The sequence below is a fragment of the Maniola jurtina genome, chromosome 19, assembly GCF_905333055.1.
Source record: "Maniola jurtina chromosome 19, ilManJurt1.1, whole genome shotgun sequence".
Lineage (NCBI taxonomy): Eukaryota > Metazoa > Arthropoda > Insecta > Lepidoptera > Nymphalidae > Maniola > Maniola jurtina.
The window spans coordinates 10,410,145-10,436,949 of NC_060047.1; the positions used below are offsets into that span (position 1 = coordinate 10,410,145).

A 26,805-nucleotide genomic window follows, 5' to 3' on the forward strand; every position below is an offset into this window, starting at 1 on the left:
GGAATGCATTGTTGTTAGTGCATCATGAGTCATGACAACAGAGATACCAATTCAAAGTTATTGTAAGTGCATACATACATTTTGAGAAAGGACTCTATGTGCTAATATTGTCAGGTCACAAGGGTAAATTAAAAATTTATAACACCCCCGACAAGTGAAGGTTACAGTATAGAAAAGATCTGATAACTTTCAAACGGCTGAACCGATTTTCATGAATTATAGCTAAGAACACTCGATCAAAAACTAAATTAAAATCGGTTCATTAGTTTAGGAGTTACGATGCCACAGACAGATACACACGCCAAACTTATAACACCCCTCTTTTTGGGTCGGGGGTTAAAAAGTAGGATCTAGTACGATAAACCGTACTTTTAACATGACAGTTAACACATAGATGAAATATGTATGCCGAACCCATTCTCAAAATGTGTGTATTATGCTTAGATTTAAATATACTTGTATGATGACATACATAAGATTCAAAAGCAGACCTATATAATATATCATTTATAAAGTATAATATATAGTAACTGCTAATATTGTTATACTAAAATTATTAAGATTAATTGTACGGGGTTTGCCGCATCTTTCTGTTTAAAGGAATTATCTCAAAATAGTCCCTTAGCTCTTTTAAACTTTAAAGCCACCCGTGAGAAACCGGAGTGACTCAGCTGAAGATTAACTAATAAAGATCTACTTAAATAAAAATTTCCTTCACCTTTCTATCATCGTACAGCCAGGTCATACATACATCGTCAAGGTCTACATCCGTATGTAGTCGAAATTCCCCGGACACGTACGAAGCGATTTGCTTCCTCGTTTCTAATCCGAACCGCTAGGATGTGGAACGCCCTTCTAGCATCAGTTTTCCCTTCCACCTATAATATGGGTACCTTCAAGTCAAGAGTGAATAGGCATTTTCTAGGCAAGCGCGCTACATCTTAGGCTGCATCATCACTTGCTAGCAGGTCTGATTGCAGCCAAGCGCTAGCCTATATATAATATAACAATATAACAAAATTAAAGATAATTTCAAAGCATAAAACCGCAGACAGAAGCTAGTACATTAATCACATAAAATACTCAACTGATTAACACATCAAAACAAAATTTTCTAAGAAACTGTTGAGAAGACTCGAGAATAAAAATCGAATAAAAATTTAACAAGTTAATGAAGTGCAATTTATGATCCCTTCACCACGAAACGTCTCAATAAACGGTGGCCGCTTTACCTACCTACAAGTTACAACCTGATTCAGACCACCCGATAGAGTTCGAACCTCTTGATAACTGTGACTCAACGTCGAATCAACACCTATTAATTTCCTTGTTAATTTCAAAATCCTTAAGCAGATGCCAACTGACTACTGACACATCATATTTAAAATGTTTAAAAATAATCACCATTTTTTACTTTGGAACATTGGTTTTTGGCCCACCCCAGTTTTGCTAAGGTGGGATTTCTGAAAATTCTTTCTGAGTCATGGTTTAAGAGGGCTCTCTCCGTCACTCGTTTCCACTCGTTTCATACAATCGTAGTTCCAATTTCATTTGAATATTAAGCAACCAAAGTCCATGAAATTTTGCACATAATATATTCTAGAAACTAATATCTATGTCTGTGGTTTTCCAGATTTCTGTTAAAATATTCTGTTTCAAAGTTACGCGGTCTTAAAATTTTCATACAAATCTTGGAGCCCCTGTAATTTTAAAACTACATATTTTTAGAAAAATCTAAAACACCACAGACACAGATATTAGTTTCTAGAATATATGTGCAAAATTTCATGGACTTTGGTTGCTTAACATTCAAATGAAATTGGAACTACGATTGTATGAAACGAGTGGAAACGAGTGACGGAGAGAGCCCTGTTAAGGCTATAGAGTAATCATTGACTTTGCTCACACTTAAGACACTGTCAAAACGAGACAGCGTTATATCGCTGATATAAATCTGTCTCTTTTTAACTGAACCTTAACAGGGCTCTCTCCGTCACTTACTCCATACAATCGTAGTCCCAATTTCATTTGAATATTAAGCAACCAAAGTCCATGAAATTTTGCAGACATATTCTAGAAACTAATATCAGTCTGTGCCTGTGGTGTTTTAGATTTTTCTAAAAATATAAAGTTTTAAAATTATAGGGGCTCAAAGATTTGTATGTGAATTTTTAAGACCGCGTAACTTTGAAACCAATATTTTAACGGAAATCTGGAAAACCACAGGCATTGATATTAGTTCCCAGAACGTTTCTACAAAATTCCATTGAGTATGATTGGTTAGTATTCAAATGAGAGACGAACTGCGTTTGTACGGAGTATAAAATAAACTATTTAAGACGACCATAAGATTTGATACTTTACTAGTGCCTGTACTATTATATATTCCGTAACGTGTTACTCAAAAGTTAAATAGAATATTTGTTTGTTCAAATAAGGAAATTTCTTTTTTGTTACATTCGCACCGTTGCGCGTTGCTTGGTATAAACTTTATCGTCTCTTTTTACACTCAGTTTTTCTTAGAGCCAATCTGTATTTGCAAATTCATAATCTCCACAGCTCGCTAAAAGTTATTCAACTTACCACATTACTTGGATTTTAATTTCAGACTTCATTATCATTCTCGGAGCTCGAACCAATAAAGTTTTTATCTGCCACTGCAAAAAATATGAGTGGACTTTTTATAATCTCCTCAATAAATTATGCGTGAAACGAATCACTAATTTCAACGTTTTTTATCTCTGCTTTATAAGCGGCGTGAAATTCCTGTGGTTTTCGTATATCTCCCTACTTGTTTGATTAAGACGTTAGAGCGTACCTTTTTAGAACTATTATGTTTACGAGGAAAAACGCAGTAGGTGGTAAAGCTCAAACAGTTTCGTGGGTTCCTTGTGACGTACATTTCGAAGAGTAGAACACAATTTTTCGCGGTCTAAAACTTCGACGTGATAGGTATTAATTTACAGTAAAACAAAGAAACAGCAGTTCACTTTACCATCTCGTATGCAATCTTGGGTCTTCATAGGTACCTCAAGCGAGAGATCACAGAGGGATAAATAATTTTCTCTGAGGTGAGCCCAATGGGCGTCCAAAGAGATCTCGGAGTCTCCTAATATGCGCTGAAGGTGGCCACTAAAGGATTTTTAGTAGGTAAAAAATCCCCTACATAACATGAGATTCCCCAAGACGTCGGATGTCTTAAGAAAATTTTCCCCCGTTAGCAAAAAAAGGTTATCGCATCTTCACGAGGTCACGTTCTTTAGCAATAATGAAGTAATGAGGGAAGCAAATAGAAAGCGCGTATCAATGTTAGCATTACACAATATAAACCGTTACTCTCAAGTTCCATAATACAAAGTCAACATAAACCATGAGCTGGGTAAGCAAGACTTCTATATAAAGCTGAGGGTCGTAAAAACTTGGAATTTTAAGGTGCGTTTCGTTAACAAAGGAGAAAGGATAATGATATGAGAAGATGAGAAGATACACTTATATAACATAGACATTTGGATATACATTTTGATCCAGCAAACAAGAGATTAATTCATGAAATTTTAGTCTGTCTGACTGTTCGCTACCTTTTGATGGCCCATTAATCTTACCGATTATGACAAAATCTGGTATTGAAATAGATTCCAACGAGATTAAAAACCCTAAATTCACGTGGACGAAGTTACGGGCATTATCTATTTGATTACAGAACACTAATTGTTCTACTGTGTACTGTAATTCACTTGTTCTGGTCACAGTTAATTCGGAGACTGATATAGGCTATTTTGATCCCGAAAAGCAATGAATTTCCGCCGGGATATTTAAAAAAAAACTTTGATTATTCTATCTCCAACTTTAAAATAACATTTACGTGTAAATCCTTAGAGATACATTAATATATTTCATCTGAACGTTTAGGTTTTGTTTTCGATGCGTTTATTTAAGGTGATTTAAACCTTCCTTAATCTTAAAGTCCCGTTCATGTCCCGTTATTAAAATCTACCTTTAACTTGGAAATCATAAAAACTGAGATCTAAAGATAAAAGCTATTGTCGCCACGGCTTCATTAGGACCAGCATATGTCAAATATTTACTAGAAGCGATAAAGCAGACCGGGTTATGTGGTCATATACCGTTTTTAGGACAAAACTCAAGATAACATGTACTTTGTAAAGTACTGTTGTATGTAAGGTACTTTGTAGAATCATCACGTTTTTTTGAGACGCTAACAGAGCAAAAGTGTTTTCTCTAATAACGAGAAAGATTGGCAAGATTTTCTTTGTTCACTTGAGTTCAAACTCAAAATTACAGTGAATTATGATAAAACTGTTGGATTTGTGACTGTGAAGTGTGAAGCGGTGATAGCCCAGTGGTTAAGATGTCTGCCTTTTACTCTGAGGGTCTAAGGTTCAATTCCAGGCACACAACTCTAACTTTTGTGGAGGAAAACATCGTAAGGAAATGGATGCTTGAGAGTTCTCCATAATGTTTTCATAGGTACGTCCAGTTTGCTTAGTAGTCCGTGGTAACTTAGATAGATAAATAGATAGAACGCTTTATTGCACACAAAAACACATGTAAAGGATCACAACACAGAAAGAAGAAAACAGAAAAAACAATTGTGTGCAAAGGCGGCCTTATTGCTTGGAGCAATCTCTACCAGGCAACCTTTGCTGAAAGGAGACGTGCTAGTGTTGGATAGTACCAAGTCGCAAGGAACTTAGTGATGGATTGATAAATATTTAGTTTTGTAATTTTAGAAAAAACATACAGCTACCTATCAATGAAATGTTGACGCGAGTAAAAAATAGGCTGTGAATATAGTGGGTAATAAATATGATGTCTATTCACTGCAAATATTAATTGTTTTCATGAAAACAACACCAACAAAGCATTTTTAAAATAGGAACGCAAATAATACAAGTGTAAATTAAAAATTTATAACACCCCCGACAAGTGAAACTTACAGGGACTAGAAAAGAGCTGATAACTTTTAAACGGCTGAACCGATTTTCTTGGATTATAGCTAAGACTAGGCTAAGAACACTCTCGATCAAGCCACCTTTCAAACAAAAAAAATCTAAATTAAAATCGGTTCATTAGTTTAGGAGCTACGACGCCACAGACAGATACACAGATACACACGTCAAACTTATAACACCCTTCTTTATGGGTCTTGGGTTAAAAATATGAAACGTGACTATATTTAAATTTATGAATCCTAAAACACTTTGTGTTTCCATTTAGGTATGTAAGCTTTTCCAAGTGGACCGTTTGCAGAAATGAAGTGGCATTCTAATTAGAGTTTGCGTTTATATTTGCAACACACTTATTTAGTTATTCCTCTGTTGCTATTTTAATGCAACCCGAAATATTCTGCATTAGTTTTAGGAAAAAACTAAATTGTATCGTTAGAACCCGAAGAATAATTTTCGTTTAGAATAGCGTACAGTATTAGCATGTTTTTATTATTTATATAGAAATACCTATAAAATTTGTTTCATAATTTTGATATGGTTAAATTATGGTACTTGTGTGATATTTCAGTTTCAATGCACTAAGCAAAAAAAAAAATCGAATTTTCGCATTCCAATAAATACTTTTTGTTTTTAACCCCCGACCCAACAAGAGGGGGTGTTATAAGTTTTACGTGTGTATCTGTCTGTGGCATCGTAGCTCCTAAACTAATGAACCGATTTTAATTTAGTTTTTTTGTTTGAAAGGTGGCTTGGTCGAGAGTGTTCTTAGCTAAAATCCAAGAAAATCGGTTCAGCCGTTTGAAAGTTATCTGCTCTTTTCTAGTTACTGTAACCTTCAGTAGTCGGGAGTGTTATAAATTTTTAATTTACACTTGTCTAACTTTTCTGTTAGACAAGTGTAAATTAAACGAATTAATGACGTAGCTTATGACTTTGTAGATTATAATAGTAATATTTTTAGATGCTTTACCAGATGTTTAGTGTTCTAAATTGAATATTGATATTTAAAATAAGCAGTTTAGAGTAGGTAGGTTCATGTAAATAAGAAAACTTACTGGTTCCGTATCGCAAGTCTCCAAATCGGGTATCGGGTCGTCACCACAATAATAATCAGCTTGCAGGAACGGCGGTCTCGGCGGTGGAGGGAGCAGGAACTCTGGAGGAGGTCCAAGACAATCACACTCCGTAAGGTCCGTGGGCTCCAAGTCCCACATCTCGTACTTATCTAACTTATCACTATTCACAACCTCTTCTCTGAATTCACTAACACTAGAATCACTGGTATCACGTTTAACGCGATTCACTTCATCTGAAGTCCTAACCTTTATAAGATTGGCTATGTATAATTCGTCATCGACATCACTCCACACATTTTTCCTGACCTCTTCATCACCGCGATAGTCACTATAACTTATGCTTTCATCTGCTATAACACGATCTTCATTATTATAATTGTCTTCACTAATAAACTCAGTGTCTTCTGTATCCTTATTGTTGTCAGCATTTTCATTTACATTAGCTAATGTGTATTTTAAGTCAGACTTCTGCAAACGTTTGTCGCTCGCGTTTTTGTACCAAACATTCTGTAGGGTCCACAAAGCGTACGATGACGCTTCAGTTGGACGTTCTTCTTCGGCCATACGAGGTTTTCTTCTATTTTATCTGCAACAAACAAATATAATTTCAAATATGCGTCTTATCTGTATGTAATTATATCTAAACAACTTGTACAGCAACTAATTTCGTATCTGACACCGGGCGAATCAATTCTTTACTAGCGTCGAACCACTTATTATTTAATAGAAGAGTTAACACCTCATTTTGTATAACAAAAGAGCCGCAATTAGGGACTACCACATCTAAAAGCACAATAGGTACGTTAGTATCGATATCATCAGACTGCACCGGTTACATATTTTAATTTATTTTTTATCGCGTCAATTTAAACGGGCGGGTTTCTAACTATGCACTATTCGTATCGCGATGGTGTCAGTCTGACTTTGAAAAGATTAAAGTTCATTTTTTTATTATATTAAACGTTTGTAGTTGCATCTACCGTTCGAATACAGAAAGGCACACCGTTATATTAAAGGAAGAGAAAAACGACAATGAATTTGGTTATCTAATGTTTTTAGCAGATTTATGTTTACAGTTTAAATTAAAAGCTGCATTCTTAATAATAATTGCAATTATGATTTATAGTGTAAATGTTGCAGATAAAGTGATTAATCGGACATGATTAGTAATGCCAGGGTAAAGAAATTAAAGTCATTAGGCCGATACGTTATTATTTAGTTATCATATAACTAAATATAGGCTATGTAGACCACCTGATATCCGTCGTATCGTCATATGAGAGTGAGGAAATAGAACTTGTGCTGATGCTGATATAATTAATATCTCTTTGGTAGTTGGCTGGCTCATTGAAATTAGTTGCCGTGACCAAAATTCAGTCTGAAGTTATAGTTAGGGTTGCCACTTGCCATTTCTTGATTTACGTGTAATTAGTATCAAAAATACGGATTTAGATCTCTTTACGGGAGACAGTGTTTAAATAGATATTTAAAAAATTACAGTTTTGAAGAAACAGCTTTTAATTGCTCATCATTTTGTGAAACAAATGTATAATTTTTGCATTTAATTTGTAAATCCTCCTTCACAGTATCAATACCGAGTAAGAGGAAAATATTCTTTATATTGGACAGAACGTCAGTATTTGGTTTCGCCAGTCAGCTCCGTCTGAATTCGTAAAAAATACAGGAGCTTTATTTACCCCGTATTTTACTTTCGAAATTACGGGTTTCTGTATTATCATACTCAAAAATACGGGGTAACCCGTAAAATACGGAGCATCTGACAATCCTTTATAGTCCACCTGGTATTCGAATTAGGTTAGGAGGCACGAGAAATCATGTACAAAAATTCGTGTACACAAGTTTAAATTAAAAATTTATAACATCCCCGACAAGTGAAGGTTACAGTAACTAGAAAAGAGCTGATAACTTTCAAAAAGCTGAACCGATTTTCTTGGATTATAGCTAAGAACACTCTCGATCAAGCCACCTTTCAAACAAAAAAAACTAAATAAAAATCGATTCATTAGTTTAGTTTAGGAGCTACGATGCCACAGACAGATACACAGATACTCAGATACACAGATACACACGTCAAACTTATAACACCCCTCCTTTTGGGTCGGGGGTTAAAAATATAGATAGGTAGTCTTGCTCCCACAACTGTTATAGCCATAGCTGCAATTGTCATTTCTCAAGTAGAAATGGCTGACAATGGTGATGTTTGAAATGATCCTAAGACGGCGTGAGATTGTGAGGTCAGAGGGTCAATAGACAGCTCGGAGTCACTCAACAAACGGAGGTTTGGCATTGAACCCCTAGGTTGCATGTATTTATTCTAATACGGTACATTATGGTTTGTATGATTGATTGCTTGGAATTAAAATGTAAGCCTAACTTTATATTTCCTACAATCTGTATTATACATCCGATCCATACTGAAATATTTCAAGATAAGCTTTTAAGTAATACACCTATATAATAACTCAAAATTTAAAAAACCTCCGACACAAAAACCTCTATGAGAAAACTATAAGAAAGCTGATAACTTTCAAACGGCCACTCGATCAAGCCACCTTTCAAACAAAAAAAACTAAATTAAAATCGGTTCATTCGTTTAGGTGCTACGTGCCACAGACAGATACACAAATACACAGATACACACGTCAAACTTATAACACCCCCCTTTTTGGGTCGGGGGTTAAAAAATATTGTAAGTATATAAAAAGAATAGAAGATCGTTAAAACTTTTGACAATCTTGTACTCTTTTTTCGTTGGCATCCGACACATTTTAGATGCTGGTTAAGTTAGGTTAGATTTTTAAGTACTTTATGTTTTGTTTAATGTGTGTTGGATAAACCAATTGATAAATTCATTCTATAAATTATAATAAATAATAATATATCTACAAAGGTCCATTCAACCAGATAAAAGTGAAATATAGCACCAGTAAAATATCATATTATTGCTATCAACTCCAAAATTTGTATACTTACCTAATATTGATTTAAGTATAATAAGTAGTGAGTAAATTTACTGCACTAGATATAGACCAAATAATATAATCTAGCAAATAACTAATTATATTAATTGAAGAAGGTAACTATTACTAAATTAATCTCTATAATTACTCAGCTACTTGCGTAATTAATCTTTGATTATAAATTAGGAATATTAATTACATATTTCATTATATTAAGATACAGGATACCCGTAATTATAAGGAATTGTGGTAAGTTGGATAAGTATATTTTCCTTTAATTAGCTCTAACATACTGTCACTATGATTGACATGACGTGGTTAATGAAGGTATTGTTAGCTATGCTACGTAAATTACAATCTGAAATTCTGTTTGTTTATGATAATAAACGTTAGTAAGCAATAATCTAAAGTACCTACCTACTATTTTAAGCAATTTAAAATCAAAATATATTTAAGTCATGTAGGGCAACTAGGGTCTCTTATGCTATGTTTGTGAGTTTTTTAACCCCCGAACCAAAAAAAGGGGTGTTATAAGTTTGACGTGTGTAGCTGTGTATCTGTCTGTGGCATTGTAACTCCTAAACTAATGAACCGATTTTAATTTAGTTTTTTTTTTGTTTGAAAGGTAGCTTGATCGAGCGTGTCCTATCTCACTAATATTATAAAGCCGAAAGTTTGTATGTGTGTGTGTGTGTGTGTGTGTGTATGTTTGTTACTCCTTCACGCAAAAACTACTGGACGGTTTGGGCTGAAATTTAGAATGGAGATAGATTATACCCTGGATTAGCACATAGGCTACTTTTTATCCCGGAAAATCAAAGAGTTCCCACGGGATTTTAAAAAACCTACATCCACGCGAACGAAGTCGCGGGTATCAGCTAGTATAATATAATCCAAGAAAAACGATTCAGCCGTTTGGAAGTTATCAGCTCTTTTCTAGTTACTGTAACCTTCACTTGTCGGGGATGTTATAAATTTTTAATTTACACTTGTTACATGTTCGAAAAGCAGGTTCTAACGACAATTTTAACTTAAGGTGCCATATCGCCATTTCACTATGGGTCTCTTCTTAGAATAAAAAAGTTTGGTCATAATCCACCACGCTTTCCAAGTACGGATTGGTCGACTATCTTGAGGTCTACCTTGTCTTAAACAAGTTAGAAAATTATGACAGTCATAAGTGTCTTAGAATTTCTCATTCCAATAAGGGTACCTGTATGAGAACAAAGACGTGTTAAATCTTAATTATTACCGATTGTATCGATCTTGACAAATCGGATCGATGGTCATCCATATAGGTTATGTCTCATTAACATTTTGGCGAGTGCTTGAGGGCCTGACATCAGCACAATGCGAACTCGAGAGGCCCTTCAGAGCTCTTAACGAAGCTATTCTGTTGGTTTTCTCACGTGAATTATTACAAGTAGGGTTGCCATAGCCGATATTTTGTGTAGTCTGCAAGTTAGTAGACTCTTAACACTCTTTAGGGTTGGTAACGAGTGCTCAGAGCGGTTTTCATTAGGTTCACTTTACAGGGTTTCGGAAAACGGAACCCTTATAGGATCACTTTGTTGTCTGTCTGTCCGTCCGTCCATCGTCTCTGTCAAGATAACATATAGGGTAGGTACTTCCCGTTGACCTAGAATCATGTTTGGCAGGTAGGTAGGTCTTATAACACAAGCAAAGGAATAAATCCGAAAATCGTGAATTTGTGGTTACATCATAAATAATTAAAAAAAATGTAAAATTTTCAAAGTAAGATAACTATACCAATTGGGGTATCATATGAAAGGGCTTTACCTTTTTTTTTAACAGATTTTTATTTTTATGTGGTTTTGTGGTGGTGGTTGTTATTGTGTTTTTATTGTATAGTGGTTTTTGATTTATCGAGCAAAATGTCGAAAAAAAATACCCGAGTACGGAATCCTCGGTGCGCGAGGCCAACTCACACTTGGCCGGTTTTTCTTGTAGAGTTCTTGTACTGTTGTTATTATCAATATTTTGCATGGTCTGCAAGTTAGAATGGGGTTATAGTATGGGGTTGGTAACGATTTCGTATATTTCAAAGCGACTTTATTAGGTTCACTTTTTTCTTCTATTATGCTTTTCTCAAGTTAACATACATACTTAATACCTAAACAACGAAATAAGAGCCTGTTTTATTGAAGAGTATTTTCTCTTATGTATCTGTTGAATGCCTACTTGCGTTTTTCTCTTTGTATTATTTTTATTTCAAGGGGATTTCAAAAGCTTATTAGGTATATTTTTCGTATAAGGAAAGTATCCTATTAGAAACGAGTTTATGTCATTAATATTTTATGAAGAGTAATAAGTAGGACAATGTATTATTATAATATATACACGTATTAGGTAGGTATCTACTACCTATGATTGAGGTTACCATTTCTTTCCGTTCTCCTTTTTTTAATTCTATTATATTGTGTGTTCCGATATCAATGCCAAACAAAAAATCTGTTTGTGAACATGTTTGGTGTTTTCTATCAAATGCTAATTTACGCATCTGAGTCTTATTTAATTTTTTAACCCCCGACCCAAAAAGAGGGGTGTTATAAGTTTGACGTGTGTATCTGTGTATCTGTGTATCTGTGTGTCTGTGTATCTGTGTATCTGTCTGTGGCATCGTAGCGCCTAAACGAATGAACCGATTTTAATTTAGTTTTTTTTGTTTGAAAGGTGGCTTGATCGAGAGTGTTCTTAGCTATAATCTAAAAAAATTGGTTCAGCCGTTTAAGAGTTATCAGCTCTTTTTTAGTTTTCTTGTAGAAAAGAAGGTTAGATAACCGTTAGGTTCATAATATTATGTCAATAGACAAATGTCAAGCTGTCAAGATGGACGTTGCCTAAATACATAATTATTTATTTGAAAATGATGTTTTGGAAAACTCAGATACTTTGGATCGTCGGGGGTGTTATAAATTTTTAATTTACACTTGTTAAAATAAATTGTTTACATTATAATAAAACTCACAAGTAACTTAATCTTTTAACAGTATTTTTACCTAGGTACATACGAGGTGGTGAAGTTAATAGGTAGGGTGCATTATTAATAGATAAGTACCTACCAACTCTCAAAAAGATCAATAAGCTAACACAGTTAACCTATACCTACATGAAATCCAATTGGCTATAAATTACTATCACTCAAAACATGAAGTTAAAGATTGCCGTCTTTTTCTTACAAAACACTCGCATACAAAATCTAGAAACAATCTTAGGCATAGCATGACACGCAAAACTTTTCAACAGAAAGCAATACGAAAAAAAAACATTCAAGTAAAATTAAAGCTGCCTAACTGAAAGTAATATGGACAGCGTCCAAGATCTCGCATTCAGCATGCCAAATGACATAAACCGTTCAATACATCCCTTGTACCATGTGAACACGCCTTTATGGCCTATAAAAATCAGTTTAAGTAGCGAGGCGGGACTATTTGAAAGGATTTTCGAATATATTTGTACAAATGGCCGCTGCCGCAACTTTAATTTTTGGCTAGAAATGTGCTTATTTAGACTTTTGGAGTAAAAGTGGAACGGAACGTAGATAACTCGAATTTAAAGTCATATAAGATACTTTATATCATATCGACTAGTTTGTACTACATGAGTATTTCCATACTAATATTATAAATGCGAAAATGTGTCTGTTTGTCTGTCTGCTAGCTTTTCACAGCCCAACCGATTTAACCGATTTTGATGAAATTTGGTACAGACTTACTCGTAACTTACATCCCTTGGAACGACATAGGCTATTTTTTAGGTTTGTTTGTAGGGGGTAATCTCTGGAACTACTGAACTGCTACCTACATTATTCCAGAGTGATATAGGCTATATATTTTTTTTCAAAAAATTAGAGATCCCTATGAAAATTGTAATATGTTAGGTACCCCTGCGAAGCAGGAGCGGGCCGCTAGTAGGTACTTAATATAATGTAGGTACTTAGCAAGAAATATATAAGAAACTAGAACAAAACCGACACGACCAGAGCAATAACAAGATTAATTTATTACGTTAAGACTAAGCTTCGCTGCCAACTTGATCCAACCATCCAACCAAAGTTTATTCTATCAGGAAATATCTACTACGTAAGTAAAAGTCCAATGCAGGAAGAAAACTGGGAAAATACCTTTCGGGGTTGGTCAATTGATGACTAAGTTTTGATTTAAAAAGTGGAAATTTCACCTGTAAACGCGCATAAAGTTCGCAAAGTAATAAATCTACCTACCTAACACGAAATAATAATACCTGTTTCAGATTTTGAAAAAAAGTACGTATTAATCAATTTCTACTAAAGGTGAAATTTTCTGAAATTCCGAATCAATTTCAACAAGGTATAGGTACATGTTAATTTTAACAGTTTACATAAACAATTGAAAAGAAAGACTGCTAAAATCATAACCCTTCCTTTCGGCTTTGCCGTAGTCGGGTAAAAATTAACTTTGAATCTGCAGTTAGAGTAAAAAATAATAACAACGGCTCTTACAACTGATCTTGTAAAACTTTTGTAAATAAATTCTACTACTATCCCGGAAAGTTTCAAAGTATAATAACGCATTGTTTTTACGTAAATAATAAATAATAATTAATCAACAATAATCACTCATTCATCATTTAAATAATTTTATTATTATACCTATTTCAAATATAAACAGAAATCAATCACGAAAACCAACCTGCGCAAAAATCCTCAATCCTAATCCAATTCCAAAAGTTCATGTTGGCGCACAAGTCATTTAAAGTCCATAAAACTTCACTTTGCATCGCTTCGCACCCTCACTTCACTAAACTCGCGCGTGTATACTAATTCCTAACCGAAGACACGTCACTCTGGCAGGAGCATTCAGAACCAAATAAACTTTTCAACTACTCCCACCCCTTATTTATAACTTTTAAGCTTGATCGCAAACCTTGCCTATGATTGGCCGTCATTCAGGTAGAGCTTTTTATATTACTACGCTCTGGTTGAATAGAAATGTCCACTTATGTTAACTAGCTGCGTTAGTGCAGTATATCCAAGTTTTCCGTCTACAGTACATCTACAGGAATAATGTAGCGTTTGGTTTTTACTTTAATATTATGATCAACGACCCATCTCTGTTGTCTATAATCAATTAAATTAATAGATATACTATATAACAAAGTGGTATTTTTTTAAAGGCTATAATTTTAAAGGCTGAACCTTGATTAAAGTTTATAAGTGACAGAATTTAAAATTAGCAGTTTTTAAAAATTTACCTTTATATTGAAGGCGAAAATATTGGTGTAACTGTTGTCTATAACCAATTAAATTAATAGATATATTATTATAACAAAGTAGTAACTTTTAAAGGCTATAATTTTAAAGGCTGCACCTTGATTAACAGGGCTCTCTCCGTCACTTACTCCATACAATCGTAGTCCCAATTTCATTTGAATATTAAGCAACCAAAGTCTATGAAATTATGCAAACATGTTTTAGAAACTAATATCTGTGCCTGTGGTGTTTTAGATTTTTCTAAAAATATGTAGTTTTAAAATTACAGGGGCTCAAATATTTGTATGTGAATTTTTATGGCCGCGTAACTTTAAAACCGAACATTTTAACGGAAATCTGGAAAACCACAGGCATAGATATTAGTTCCCAAAACGTTTCTACAAAATTCCATTGAGTATGATTGGTTAGTATTCCAATGAGAGACGAACTACGTTTGTATGGAGCGAGTGACGGAGAGACCCCTCTTAAAGTTTATAAGTGACAGTAAAACTTTGTTTCTAATAGTGATAAGTAAATACATAGGTATAGAAATCTGTCCTGCGAGTTAAAAATCAGTAAATATTGCGCGTTTGGAAACATCTATTTGATCAGGGCGTACGGCCCCGATGCTACTTTCTTGTCAACTATGAATTCGGACCTGTTGTATGTTTTTATTATTCTTTCGATTTGGGTTTGAGTTGTAAAAATAAACCAAGTTTTATTTATAACTACCACTTTGACTTCGTCGGCGTTACGTTTTTAAGTGGTTTCGATCGTTTATACAGATGTAGTTATGGGTGGTTACGGACAGACAGTTTTATCCTAATGATTTCTTAGTATTTGATACGCTCGTATAATAAAGACGTTAAAAATAGTGTTCAAGACAATTTTATTTATAACTGTATGCCTACCTACTAATGTAAAACAGCGCTAGAACAAAAATTAAGATGTTCCAGTAATCAATTGGTTGATTACTGAGTAGGTACGACTTTTCTCTCAGAATAGGAAGGGTTTAGGCCATAGTGTAGCAGGCTGACCAAGTGCGGAATTAGCAGACTTCACATAGGTACCAGTGCGAATATTATGGAGTGTTGTATAAAAGCAGGCGTTAGGTAGGTAGGTGCCTACTTTGCGGAAGTCCGTGATATACAAGGAACCAAAAGCTTAATTTAAGCTTAAGCAAAAAGAGACGAATCTGTGTGGTGCAACATGCAGATGTAGTAGACCTTACAATGCATCTTTGCGTTGTAAGGTCTACATCTCCTGAGGATGCTCCGGTGTCGGGGTGTTTGGGAATTCGTGTGGTGCTGCGTAGTGGTGGTGCGTATTGCTTGCTTGGTAGCTGGCTTTTCCTGGATGTTTAGCAGTGGGCGGGCGGTACATATAGCATGCTGAAAGTTGCACCACAAGCTTTTGGTTGCTTGAATATTATGGAGAACACTCAGACATGCAGGTTTCTTCAGAAACTTCTAATTATTATTACGCGTGAATTTTGGGTTTTTGAAAATCCCGTGAAGACTGTCTGATTTTCCAAAATAAAAAGAAGCCTTTGCCACTCTCAGATCTTTAACTATTTCCATTCAAGGTAAGCTGTTAGAGGCAAGGTAGGTACTCCGAATATCTTACTGTAGAGCATCCTTATAATGAAAAGGAGTAGGTAAATCATGAATGGGAAACCGAGTAAATAGTCTGTCTAATTAAGAAAATGTAAGATGGAAATCTTGTATAGTTTCACCGCTTTTCCCCGGGACACGTTTAAATCTGTTTAAAGAGTTTATCTGTCTCCTCTTAATACGAAAACGGGAATATCGCTTGGTAGATAGGTGCTTACTTAGTTTTCTATGAAGATAACTTGTAAGAGACAGTAACCATTTGATTTGAATCAGTAAAGCACATCGGACTTGTTTCTTATTTTCAAATTCAGATATCATTACCTCATAGAAGCTTCTGGAATTTGTGGTCCTGCTACGTTAATGTTACGATGCCATGGTGTTGCTATGGTGGGACTCTACTACCGGTTTTGAATTATGAACAAGTGTAAATTAAAAATTTATAACACCCCCGACAAGTGAAGGTTACACTAACCAGAAAAGAACTGATAACTTTCAAACGACTGAACCGATGTTCTTGAATTATAGCTAAGAACACTTTCGATCAAGCCACCTTTCAAACAAAAAAACTAAATTAAAATCGGTTAATTTGTTTAGGAGCTACGATGCCACAGACAGATATACAGATACACACGTCAAACTTATAACACCCCTCTTTTTAGGTGGGGGGTTAAAATAAAAGTACTTAATCGCAGCTTTTGTACATGAATGAAACTACATATTTTGAGCTCGCTAGCTCTTTTACTATACCTAGAATGTAATCACATTAATACCTGTTCGCGACGTGTTAATTAGTTTCTCTTCCAAGATTTATTTTGTTAATATAACTAATAATATATTAGATTCGTTTGCACGACTGGTTAGGTAGGTACCTAACTGTAAGCTTATTACAACTTACATTAATGTAATATACATGAAAGTTACAAAGAAAGTAACTAACAAGATTAACAGGGCTCTCTCCGTCACTCGCTTCATACAATCGTAGTTCCAATTTCATTTGAATATTAAGCAACCAAAGTCCATGAAATTTTGCAGACATATTCTAGAAACTAATATCTGTGTCTGTGGTGTTTTAGATTTTTCTAAAAATATGTAGTTTTAAAATTACAGGGGCTCAAAGATTTGTATGTAAATTTTTAAGACCGCGTAACTTTGAAACCGAATATTTTAACAGAAATCTGGAAAACCACAGACATAGATATTAGTTTCTAGAATATGTCTGCAAAATTTCATGGACTTTGGTTGCTTAATATTTAAATGAAATTGGAACTACGTTTGTATGAAGCGAGTGACGGAGAGACCCCTCTTAATAGTCAAATGAAATATGGTCTTCTTGGTGAAACAGAGCAATTTTGCTAGAAGTTTATTTTAAACTAGCCGATGCCCGCGACTTCGCCCGCGTGGATTTAGGTTTTTCGAAATCCCGTGGGAACTCTTCGATTTTCCGGCATAAAAAGTAGCCTATGTGCTAATCCAGGATATAATCAATGTCCATTCTAAATTTCAGCCCAATCCGTTCAGTAGTTTTTGCGTGAAGGAGTAACAAACATACACACAAACACACACACACACATACAAACTTTCGCCTTTATAATATTATATAGTGTGATTCCATTACATATTGGCCTTTGACTGTGATCTCACCTGGTGGTAAGTGATGCAGGAGTCTAAGATGGTTGTGGACTAACTTCGAAGGCACGGGTATGGCAGTTTTTATTAGATCCATACCCTTATCGGTTTTTACACAGCCAAAGTCAAAGTCAAAATAATTTATTCAAAGTAGGTACAATTGTACTCTTTTTGATGGTCGAAATTGTTAAATTTGTACGATATAGTGGTGATAATTAATTAGGTAACTTAAAAATAAAGCTACGAGGGTTCCAAACGCGCCCAAGTCTGAGAAGAGCCAGCATCGTACCGGAACGCTAAATCGCTTGGCAGCATGGTTTTGCCGATTGGCAAAAAAATAGCTCGCAACAATATACCTATTTGCAACATTATGGCATGCAGATAGCTATTATAATGTAAGCATCCGCTGAGAAAGGATTTTTGAAAATTCAACCCCTAAGGGGGAAAATAGGGGTTCGAAAGTGAAGTCGTGAGAATGAGCTAGTTTCATATTTTCCTATAATACGAGTACTTTTGAAGTCGAGGGTAAAAGGGTTTCTAATATTGTATTATTTTCCTTGTGATGCTTGTTCAATGTTCACGATTTCTTTTCCGATACTCTGCAAAGTATTGTATACCTACTTGTGGTAAAGCCTCCTTGACTTAAGTTTACTAAGACATCCAATACAAAGGTTAAGACATTATGTACTAAGTAAGTATAGGTAAGTAAAACTACAAGTAAGACACGTAGGTACTTTGATGTTTTACCCACTAAGTACTCCTAATCGATAGTCATAGAGCACTCATCTAGGAAAGCTTTAGTGCATGATCCATTATCACTACTAATACTAGAGGATGTCCGCGGCTTCGCCCGCGTGGATTTCGCTTTTTTAAAATCCTGCAGGAACTATTTGATTTTCCGGGATAAAAAGTAGCCTATGTCCTTCCCCGGGATGTATCCCATGTCTGTGCCAAATTTCATTAAAATCGGTTCAGCGGTTGGGTCGTGAAAACGTAGCAGTCAGACAGACAGACACACTTTCGCATTTATAATATTAGTATGGACTAGCTCTTGCCTGCAACTTCGTCCACGTCCCGCAGGAACTGTCTTTTCCCATGGATTTTCCAAAAAAAAAAAATATTTCATATATACCTTGTCCTGTCCTGACAATAACAAACATAACAAAAAAAAATATCCAATTTGGTGCAGTCGTTCGGAATATATGCGCGTACATACATTCCGGATATTCATTTTTATTTATATACCTACTTAGATTGAGGTTTTGAAACGAGCAACGTTCGAGTTTCTTACTCTTGGTAGTTCCGAACCAGTGACCGATTGAACCACTTGACGATATTGAATTGACAGACAACCAACGAGGTGATCGTATAATAGTTCCTTTTTTCCTTTTGAGGTATGGAACCCTAAAAATGTTTTTTTTTTTTTTTAGCTTTTTGTCTCTGTTATAATACGAGTAGGTATACTCTGTACGTGATCAAACGTTTTAACTCTAAGAGGGTACATGTTTTCATGTTTGCTCTGGTGTTAGCTTCGGCCTCGCTAATGCGGCGGCGTCGCTTGTTCCCCGGTAGCTAAGAGGTTTACACGCAATGCGGAAGTGGTGGTACTCTACAATACCAATACGACATGAAACCAAGCCATCTGCAGCCTTAGCATGATGTTAAGACAATAATTTCCCGCGGGACTTGAGTCGTACCTAGTTTTCTAGTTTTTATTTTTTGAGGGTAACGAATCTCCAGAGAAAAAGGTTCACTTCGTTATATGTCTGTCCGTCTGACTGTCTGTCGTGTCTGTCAAGAACCGTTAACAGAGCTCTCTCCGTCATACGCTCGCTTCATACAATCGTAGTTCCAATTTCATTTGAATATTAAGCAACTAAAGTCCATGAAATTTTGCAGACATATTCTAGAAACTAATATCTGTGTCTGTGGTGTTTTAGATTTTTCTAAAAATATGTAGTTTTAAAATTACAGGGGCCCAAAGATTTGTATATAAATTTTTAAGACCGCGTAACTTTGAAACCGAATATTTTAACAGAAATCTGGAAACCACAGACATAGATATTAGTTTCTAGAATATGTCTGCAAAATTTCATGGACTTTGGTCGCTTAATATTCAAATGAAATTGGAACTACGTTTGTATGAAGCGAGTGACGGAGGGACCCCTCTTAAGGGATTAAAAACCTAAATGGTCAAATTGAACATTTTTTTAATGTGGGCAAGTCCTCATGGATACCACCGCGCCTCCCCGAGCGGTTATGTCGGACTCTTACCGACTGAAACCCCACGGTGTTCCATCTCGTTCGTTGTTGCTGGGCACAGGGACACGACTCTCATTCTATGAGAGTATTCAAGGAGGGTAAGGAGGAGGGGAGGGTATCCCAACCCTCCTCCTTACCCTCCTGTCCTCCTCCCCTGTTTGTGCTTGGTACTTCCGCGTACGACACGGAAGATGTTTTAAGATGGTTCCAAGTCCCAGTCTTAACTACTAGGTATCGGTTACACGCTCTATTTTTTGTAAAGAGTTACAAGATCCACTTGCCACAGTGCGTGTAAACCTTTTTCTGAGCCTACTGGTTTATCGTTTGCACTACACAGCAATAACACTTCAGCGGGTTACGCGGCAGGAAGTTTTGGTTTTATTTTCGACCACCAGCCAAGACTTCGCTGATTCCAATATTTATTCTCGCTTATTACTTATTTGCGAATCCATTAAGCACGTGGATAGTATTTCATTGGAGGCATTACTGAAGTTATTAGGGTTATTTTTATGAGATGATAAATCACCGCTTGATTGCGCAATAGGTATGAATGAACTCAGTACGTTAGTTACCTAATATAACGAAAACTTTGATGGTTTTTTTCAGTTTCGATGTAGGTACGTCAAATTACTGAACCGATTTTGAAAATTCTTTCACCAATAGACAGCTAGGTACATTATACCTAAGTGACATAGGCTATATTAATTTATTTTCATTAACATTAGAGAGCCCTACGAAACTTGTTATAAGCTCGAGTGGTCGCTAGTTATTTATATAAGTGTGTACCAGAAATTATAGAAAGTTCCCGAATAAGTAGTTAGTGAAGTCATTAAAATAAACCTACTTATACAGAAGAACTTAAAAAAGTTTCTTTGCGCTATAAGCTGAATTTAGTGAGTATAACTTAAAATTTAAAAACCCCCGACACAAAAACCTCTATAAGAAAACTAGAAAAAAGCTGATAACTGTAAAACGGCTGAACCGATTTTCTTCGATTATAGCTAAGAACACTCTCGATCAAGCCACCTTTATAACAAAAAATTAAATAAAAATCGGTTCATTCGTTTACACAGACAGATAACAGATACACACGTCAAACTTATAACACCCCTCTTTTTGGGTTGGGGGTTAAAAAAAAGGGAACTCACGACAAAAGAAAGTTAGTTTTCAATAGCAAAAAAACTTAAACGCGCTGTGGCATAAAAGAAAACGCATATATCTAGCAATATGCTTCCCCACAGTTCCAGCAAAATAAGCTCGACAAGCGATAGCAATAAAAAGCAATAATGTCGCAAATTCTCGCAAAACGACTTTCCACGGGAGACGAAAACAGCTCCATAACCTAATTTTTTACGCATTCATCCACCAAAATGTAGGTTGGCACGCTCCAGATAGACTGATCTGTACTGCCAAGCATGCCAAAAGCCATGCCAAGACGGTATCCGTAACCGAAGGCACGTCTTCCTAGGCTTAGGTCACATCAGTTCTACCTAGCCTAGAATAAACTAGAACGGATGACGATAAAATCAAAAAATTAAAAATCATTTTTTTTTTCATGCAGGAACGTCTTTTATGAGTCTTTTATGTTCCATTTGTGACTCTATCACCGGTTCGGAACAGATTTCAAACAGATTCTACTCTATGGGAATCAAGAAATCAATAAATCGATATAATTCGTGTCACAGTATTGTCTGTCATAGGCCACACTAGCCTCAAAATGATATAATGACGGACAAGTGTAAATTAAAAATTTATAACACCACCCCCAAGTGAAGGTTACTGTAACTAGAAAAGAGCTGATAACTTTCAAACGGCTGAACCGATTTTCTTGGATTATAGCTAAGAACACTCTCGATCAAGCCAAGCCACCTTTCAAACAAAAAAAAACTAAATTAAAATCGGTTCATTAGTTAAGAAGCTACGATGCCACAGACAGATAGATACACAGATACACTGATACACAAACAGGTCAAACTTATAACACCCCTCTTTTTGGGTCGGGGGTTAAAAATGAATGATTTTAACGGGAAAACAATAATAATTGAAAGGTACCTACTCTATCTTTCCCTTATATCCTTAAAATTAATAATGAACGCCCACGGCTTCGCTATTATAAGAATTTCAAAAAATCCGACCTAATTCCTTGTTAACATTAGAAAGAAATCCTTTGTGCAAAATTTCAGCTTTCTAGGTCCAAGAGTTTAGGCTTGGCGTTGATGTGTCAGTCAGTGTTTGAATGAATCAGGACTCAGCGCATCAGCATGCAGAACTTCTTTTCATTGTGTGACTAGCTGATGCCCGCGACTTCGTTCGCGTGGATGTAGGTTTTTTAAAAATCCCGTGGGAACTCTTTGATTTTCCGGAATAAAAAGTAGCCTATGTGCTAATCCAGGATTTAATCTATCTACATTCTAAATTTCAGCCCAATCCGTCCAGTAGTTTTTGTGTGAAGGAGTAACAAACATATACACACACACACACACACACACACATACAAACTTTCTCCTTTATAATATTAGTGTGATGTGATATTTTCATTATTGGTCGTGTATGCATGAAAGCGACAAGATAAAAACTTAGTCTCAGTGGTCTCAAAGTGCCTAGTGTGAACTTACAGTAACATACCCCCTTATTTTAGGCGAGAGAGACACTTATACAGGGATGGGGAATCTTGGCAACAATTTCGGGAGCTCGCATATTGAGTCTAGATGTATTTGAGATGCTTGGACCAAAAAGTAACGAAGCCTTTCCCCTTGACGATATGCTAAATGTAACGGTATCCTCTGTCAAAATACAAGACCAATGGGTCAAAATGAAACATCACGGTAGTAACAGTTTTTACTTTCGTGTTGCTTTCATGGATTTTAATATTTTGTCACAGCTGAATAATAATTCAGTTGTCCTCACGTCATATTCTAAAGTATATTGATAGGACAATATTCAACGATTTTTCTCTATTATGACAAAGTCTAAGGCAAACGTTGTGACGTCAAGCATTAAAATTGTCCTACAAGAAAGCTCCGCGAGTAAGAATGATACCTATCTGATACGGGAATTCTATATTAATTTCATCGTAGTTGATTTACAGTAACCTCAAAAAGCTGAAGCTTGTCTATATAATATGTATCTACAGCCAGCATTCCAAACGGAAACTTTAATGGTATGGTATGGTGGCTTTAATGGTAATGAATTTTTGACATTAAATAAAAGCAGTTTAGTAGTTCCATCTTGCTCAGACTTTATGGTGTTTCCGTGTTCTTTTATCAACTTTGATGAGATGTAAAATCCTATATGTATTATGTAGTAACCATACAATAATTCCGGGTAAAATAGTAGAGAGTTAAGGATTGGACATAAGCAAGAACGATGTCTTCTCCTAGAAATGTCACTCAACGGCTTAGGTCGTCCAAATCTATTGGTCTTTCTCCGCTCCTTGAAGCTGAATTCCGTTTAAACTCGATAGTTCCTGACCGTCTGATTTATGTTCTCGATGTATGTATGGACGATAATTCCAATGGATAATATGAGTAAATTGGAGCCAGAACGTATTGAATCGTTTCGATGTTGGTAGTGAATAGTATGTTCAAGTGCGGCAATAGTTGGAAGTAGTTCAATTAAATATCTTGCTTGTATAAAGTGAAATGATTTTGCTGCACTATGTTGTATATCTATGTGATAATATTAGCAATGCTTTGTTCAGAAAGTTAACTAGATGATGTTAAGATGTCCTCCTATTCGGGAGGTCGGGGGTTCAATCCTGGGTACTCACTTAACTTTTCGGAGTTAAGTTAAATACACTCGCTTTAACGGTGAAGGAAAATATCGTTACCATGCATGCTTGAGAATTCTCCGTAACGTTTTCTTAAGTGTGCCAATCTTCATTGGCCAGCGTGGCAGACTTAGGTCGAGATCTATAGACCGCACTTCAACTTTGCTTAGACTTAAGTTTCAGTTAAAACGAGACAAAATGCTAGCGGTATAACGCTGTCTCGTTTTAACAGTGTCTTAAGTCTAAGCAAAGTCAAATTACGCTCTATAGATCTCAGCCTAAGCCACGGTTCACGAGATACAACTCGCTGACAGATAGACAGACGGACAGATAGCGGAGGGTTAGTATGAGGGTCCCGTTGGCCCTCTAAAAATCCAACTACATAAATGGAAGCTGCTATAAATGTTTACGTCCACACAGCAGAATAGATGCATGTAAAATAGTGTAGTGTATGTAACAAACTGGTCCTTCACGCTACACGGCATGGATTAATGAGACACCCAGTGAATCCCCGCTGATTTGCTCTGACACGGAAATACTAGCTGCGAATATGACTTTGTGGTCTGCTTGATTAAAAATATTAATATATTATGTTCTTGTTCATTGGCGCTTATTCATTTTCACACAAAACTAATCCATACTAAAAAAGCATCAATAGCTCAACGGTTATAGGAGTGGACTGAATTCTGAAAGGTCGGCGGTTCACACCCCAGCCGTTGCACTATTGTCGTACCCACTCCTGGCACAAGCTTTACGCTTAGTTGGAGGGGAAAGGGGAATGTTAGTCATCATTAAAAATGGCTAATATTCTTTTTTTTAAAATACTACATACTTTACTGTTATAAATGCGAAAGAGTGTCTGTCTGTCTGAAAAGTGATCGTATTTATTTTTAAAATGTATTAAACAGAAGCAATCTATCTAATAACAATAAAGTTGCCTAAAAAAATTGTTGAAATGTTTATTTAACGGGTCGGATTAGCCGGGCCGAAGCTCTCACGAATTCCATCCCCGATTTGTATTGAGGGCAAACATTTATTTAGTATTAGTATACTGGCTTTTAACTTACAAATAGAAAAGTTATAAGTTTTCAATTTATATTTTATTGATTTTAACTGTTTCGTATGTTTTTTGGTATATTATTTACATGTTTTCAAATACCTTGTTTTATTTTGGATTTTATCTAAAAAATTACATTCTGTGAAAGTTATCAATTTTGACGTGGGATCATGTTACTAAAAAATGATAGTCATACATTATTCAAAATTTACATTTGAATATATTTAGATAAAATATTCTGTTTGACGTTAAATTGCTATGTTCCGAATCTCAAAAGGAAAAAAGGAACCCTTATAGGATCATTTTGTTGTCTGGCTGTCTGTCCGTCTGTCCCTCGTGCCTGTCAAGAAAACCTATAGCGTACCTCCCGCTGACCTAGAATCATGAAATTTGGCAGATAGTTAGGTCTAAAGCACAAGAATTCAAATTCAAATTCAAAGTATTTTTATTCAATTAAAATTTTACAAGTGCTTTTGAATCGTCAAAATAATTTACCACTGGTTCGGAATGCCGTTCCTACCGAGAAGAACCAGCAAGAAACTTGGCGGTTGCTCGTTTCAAGTATTCAATGTACAATACTGTATACAAGCAATTGCAGCGCCGCATTAAAAAGATAGCTAAGATTAAGCTGTGATAGCCTAGTGGTTAGAACGTCCGCCTCCTAATCGGAGGTCGGGGTTCGATCCCGGGCACGCACCACTAACTCTTCAGTTATGTGCGTTTTAAGCAATTAAATATCACTTGCTTTAACGGTGAAGGAAAACATCGTGAGGAAACCTGCATACCTGAGAGTTTTCCATGTTCTCAGTGGTATGTGAAGTCTGCCAATCCGTATTGGGCCAGCGTGGCAGACTATGGCCTAAACCCTTCTCATTCTGAGAAGGAAACGTGCACTCAATAGTGGGGCGGAAATGGGTTGATCATGATGATGATGATTAAAAAGAAGTTCTAAAGAAAATCATCGATATTTTTGACGAAATCATCGAATTTAAATGAAAATCCCTAATATTTATTCAAAACCGTGATCCGAAACAAAACATCGACTCTCCGGATCACGACCGTCCGCGGGCCACGACGTCGCCGGTCGGTTTTTAGAAACTGGGAGACTTAATTAAGATCTCTAACGACGCCAATTTACTAGGAATCCCGTAGACTTAAGAAGCTATTAGAAATGGAGATGCTAATGTGAGATCTCATGTTAGTGATGAAAATGAAAATATGTACCACTTGCTAATGTCTGCGACTTCGTTCCCGTGGATATAGGTTTTTAAATTTTAGTGAGAAGTCATTGTGATTTTCTGGGATAAAAAGTGGCCTATGTGCTAATCCAGGATATTATCCAAATTTCAGCCACATCCATCAATTAGTTTTTGCGTGAAGGAGTAACAAGCATACACACACACACGCACATAAATTTTCGCCTTTATAATATTAGTCGGATGTATTAATGACTAATGAATTTTAGAAGTCAGTAGGTAGGTACCTATAAAACTAAAAGACTTAATCAAGAAGTCAGTAGGTAACTACAAAATTGAAATACTTAATAATCAAGATCTCTAATGACGCCAATTTACAAGGAATCCCGTAAACTTAAGAAGCTATTAGAAGTGGAGATGCTGTTGTGAGATCTCATGTCAGTGATAAAATAAAAATATGACTTGTAATGACTGTAATAAACTTTTGAAGTCAACTATAAAAACGCAGGCAGAGCAAAACCGTGGCGTTTTTAAGTCGAGAGCCCATAAAAGGCTCCAGTGCCAATATTGATGATAATGACGACGAAATAAGTAAATACAATTTGGCTTAGTTAAACTCCAATAATAAATCTATTTAAGATCGAGTTTGGATCAACTCAGGATTGAAAAGATTAACATATAATATGTCAGATATTTAACAATCTTGTACAATTTAACAACTAATCTACGCGCATAACTTCCAAAAGACTGCACGAAATTGGATAATTTTTGTTGCGTTTGTAAATGTCAGAACAAGGTTTGTATGAAAGTTTTTTTTTGGAAAATCCACTGGAGAAGGCAGTCCCCGCGCGATGCAGATAAAGTCGCGGGCAACAGCTGGTATATTATGATTTATTCAAGACTTGTTCGTAATAGCAACAATACAAGTTGTAAACTTGAATAATGAACTAACGTTTCTACTATAAAGGGGCCTAGAGATTACTTAGAAGTTCTACACAGCAGTT

At 35.7% G+C, this 26,805-nt stretch overlaps 1 protein-coding gene across 6 annotated transcripts in view; it reads right to left on the reverse strand.

The window, feature by feature from the left end:
- The window catches only part of LOC123874806, a 237,826-nt gene that overhangs the window by 40,159 nt on the left and 170,862 nt on the right, over positions 1 to 26,805 (reverse strand). For 5 of the 6 annotated variants that reach the window (XM_045920315.1, XM_045920313.1, XM_045920314.1 and 2 more), the window contains one exon: positions 6,026 to 6,632. In XM_045920315.1, coding sequence (XP_045776271.1) covers positions 6,026 to 6,610 — 585 coding nt within the window. In that variant the 5' untranslated portion in view covers positions 6,611 to 6,632. Of the gene's footprint in view, positions 1 to 6,025; positions 6,633 to 13,718; positions 13,877 to 26,805 lie in introns of those variants that run through there. The other variant, XM_045920318.1, reaches the window with a different exon arrangement.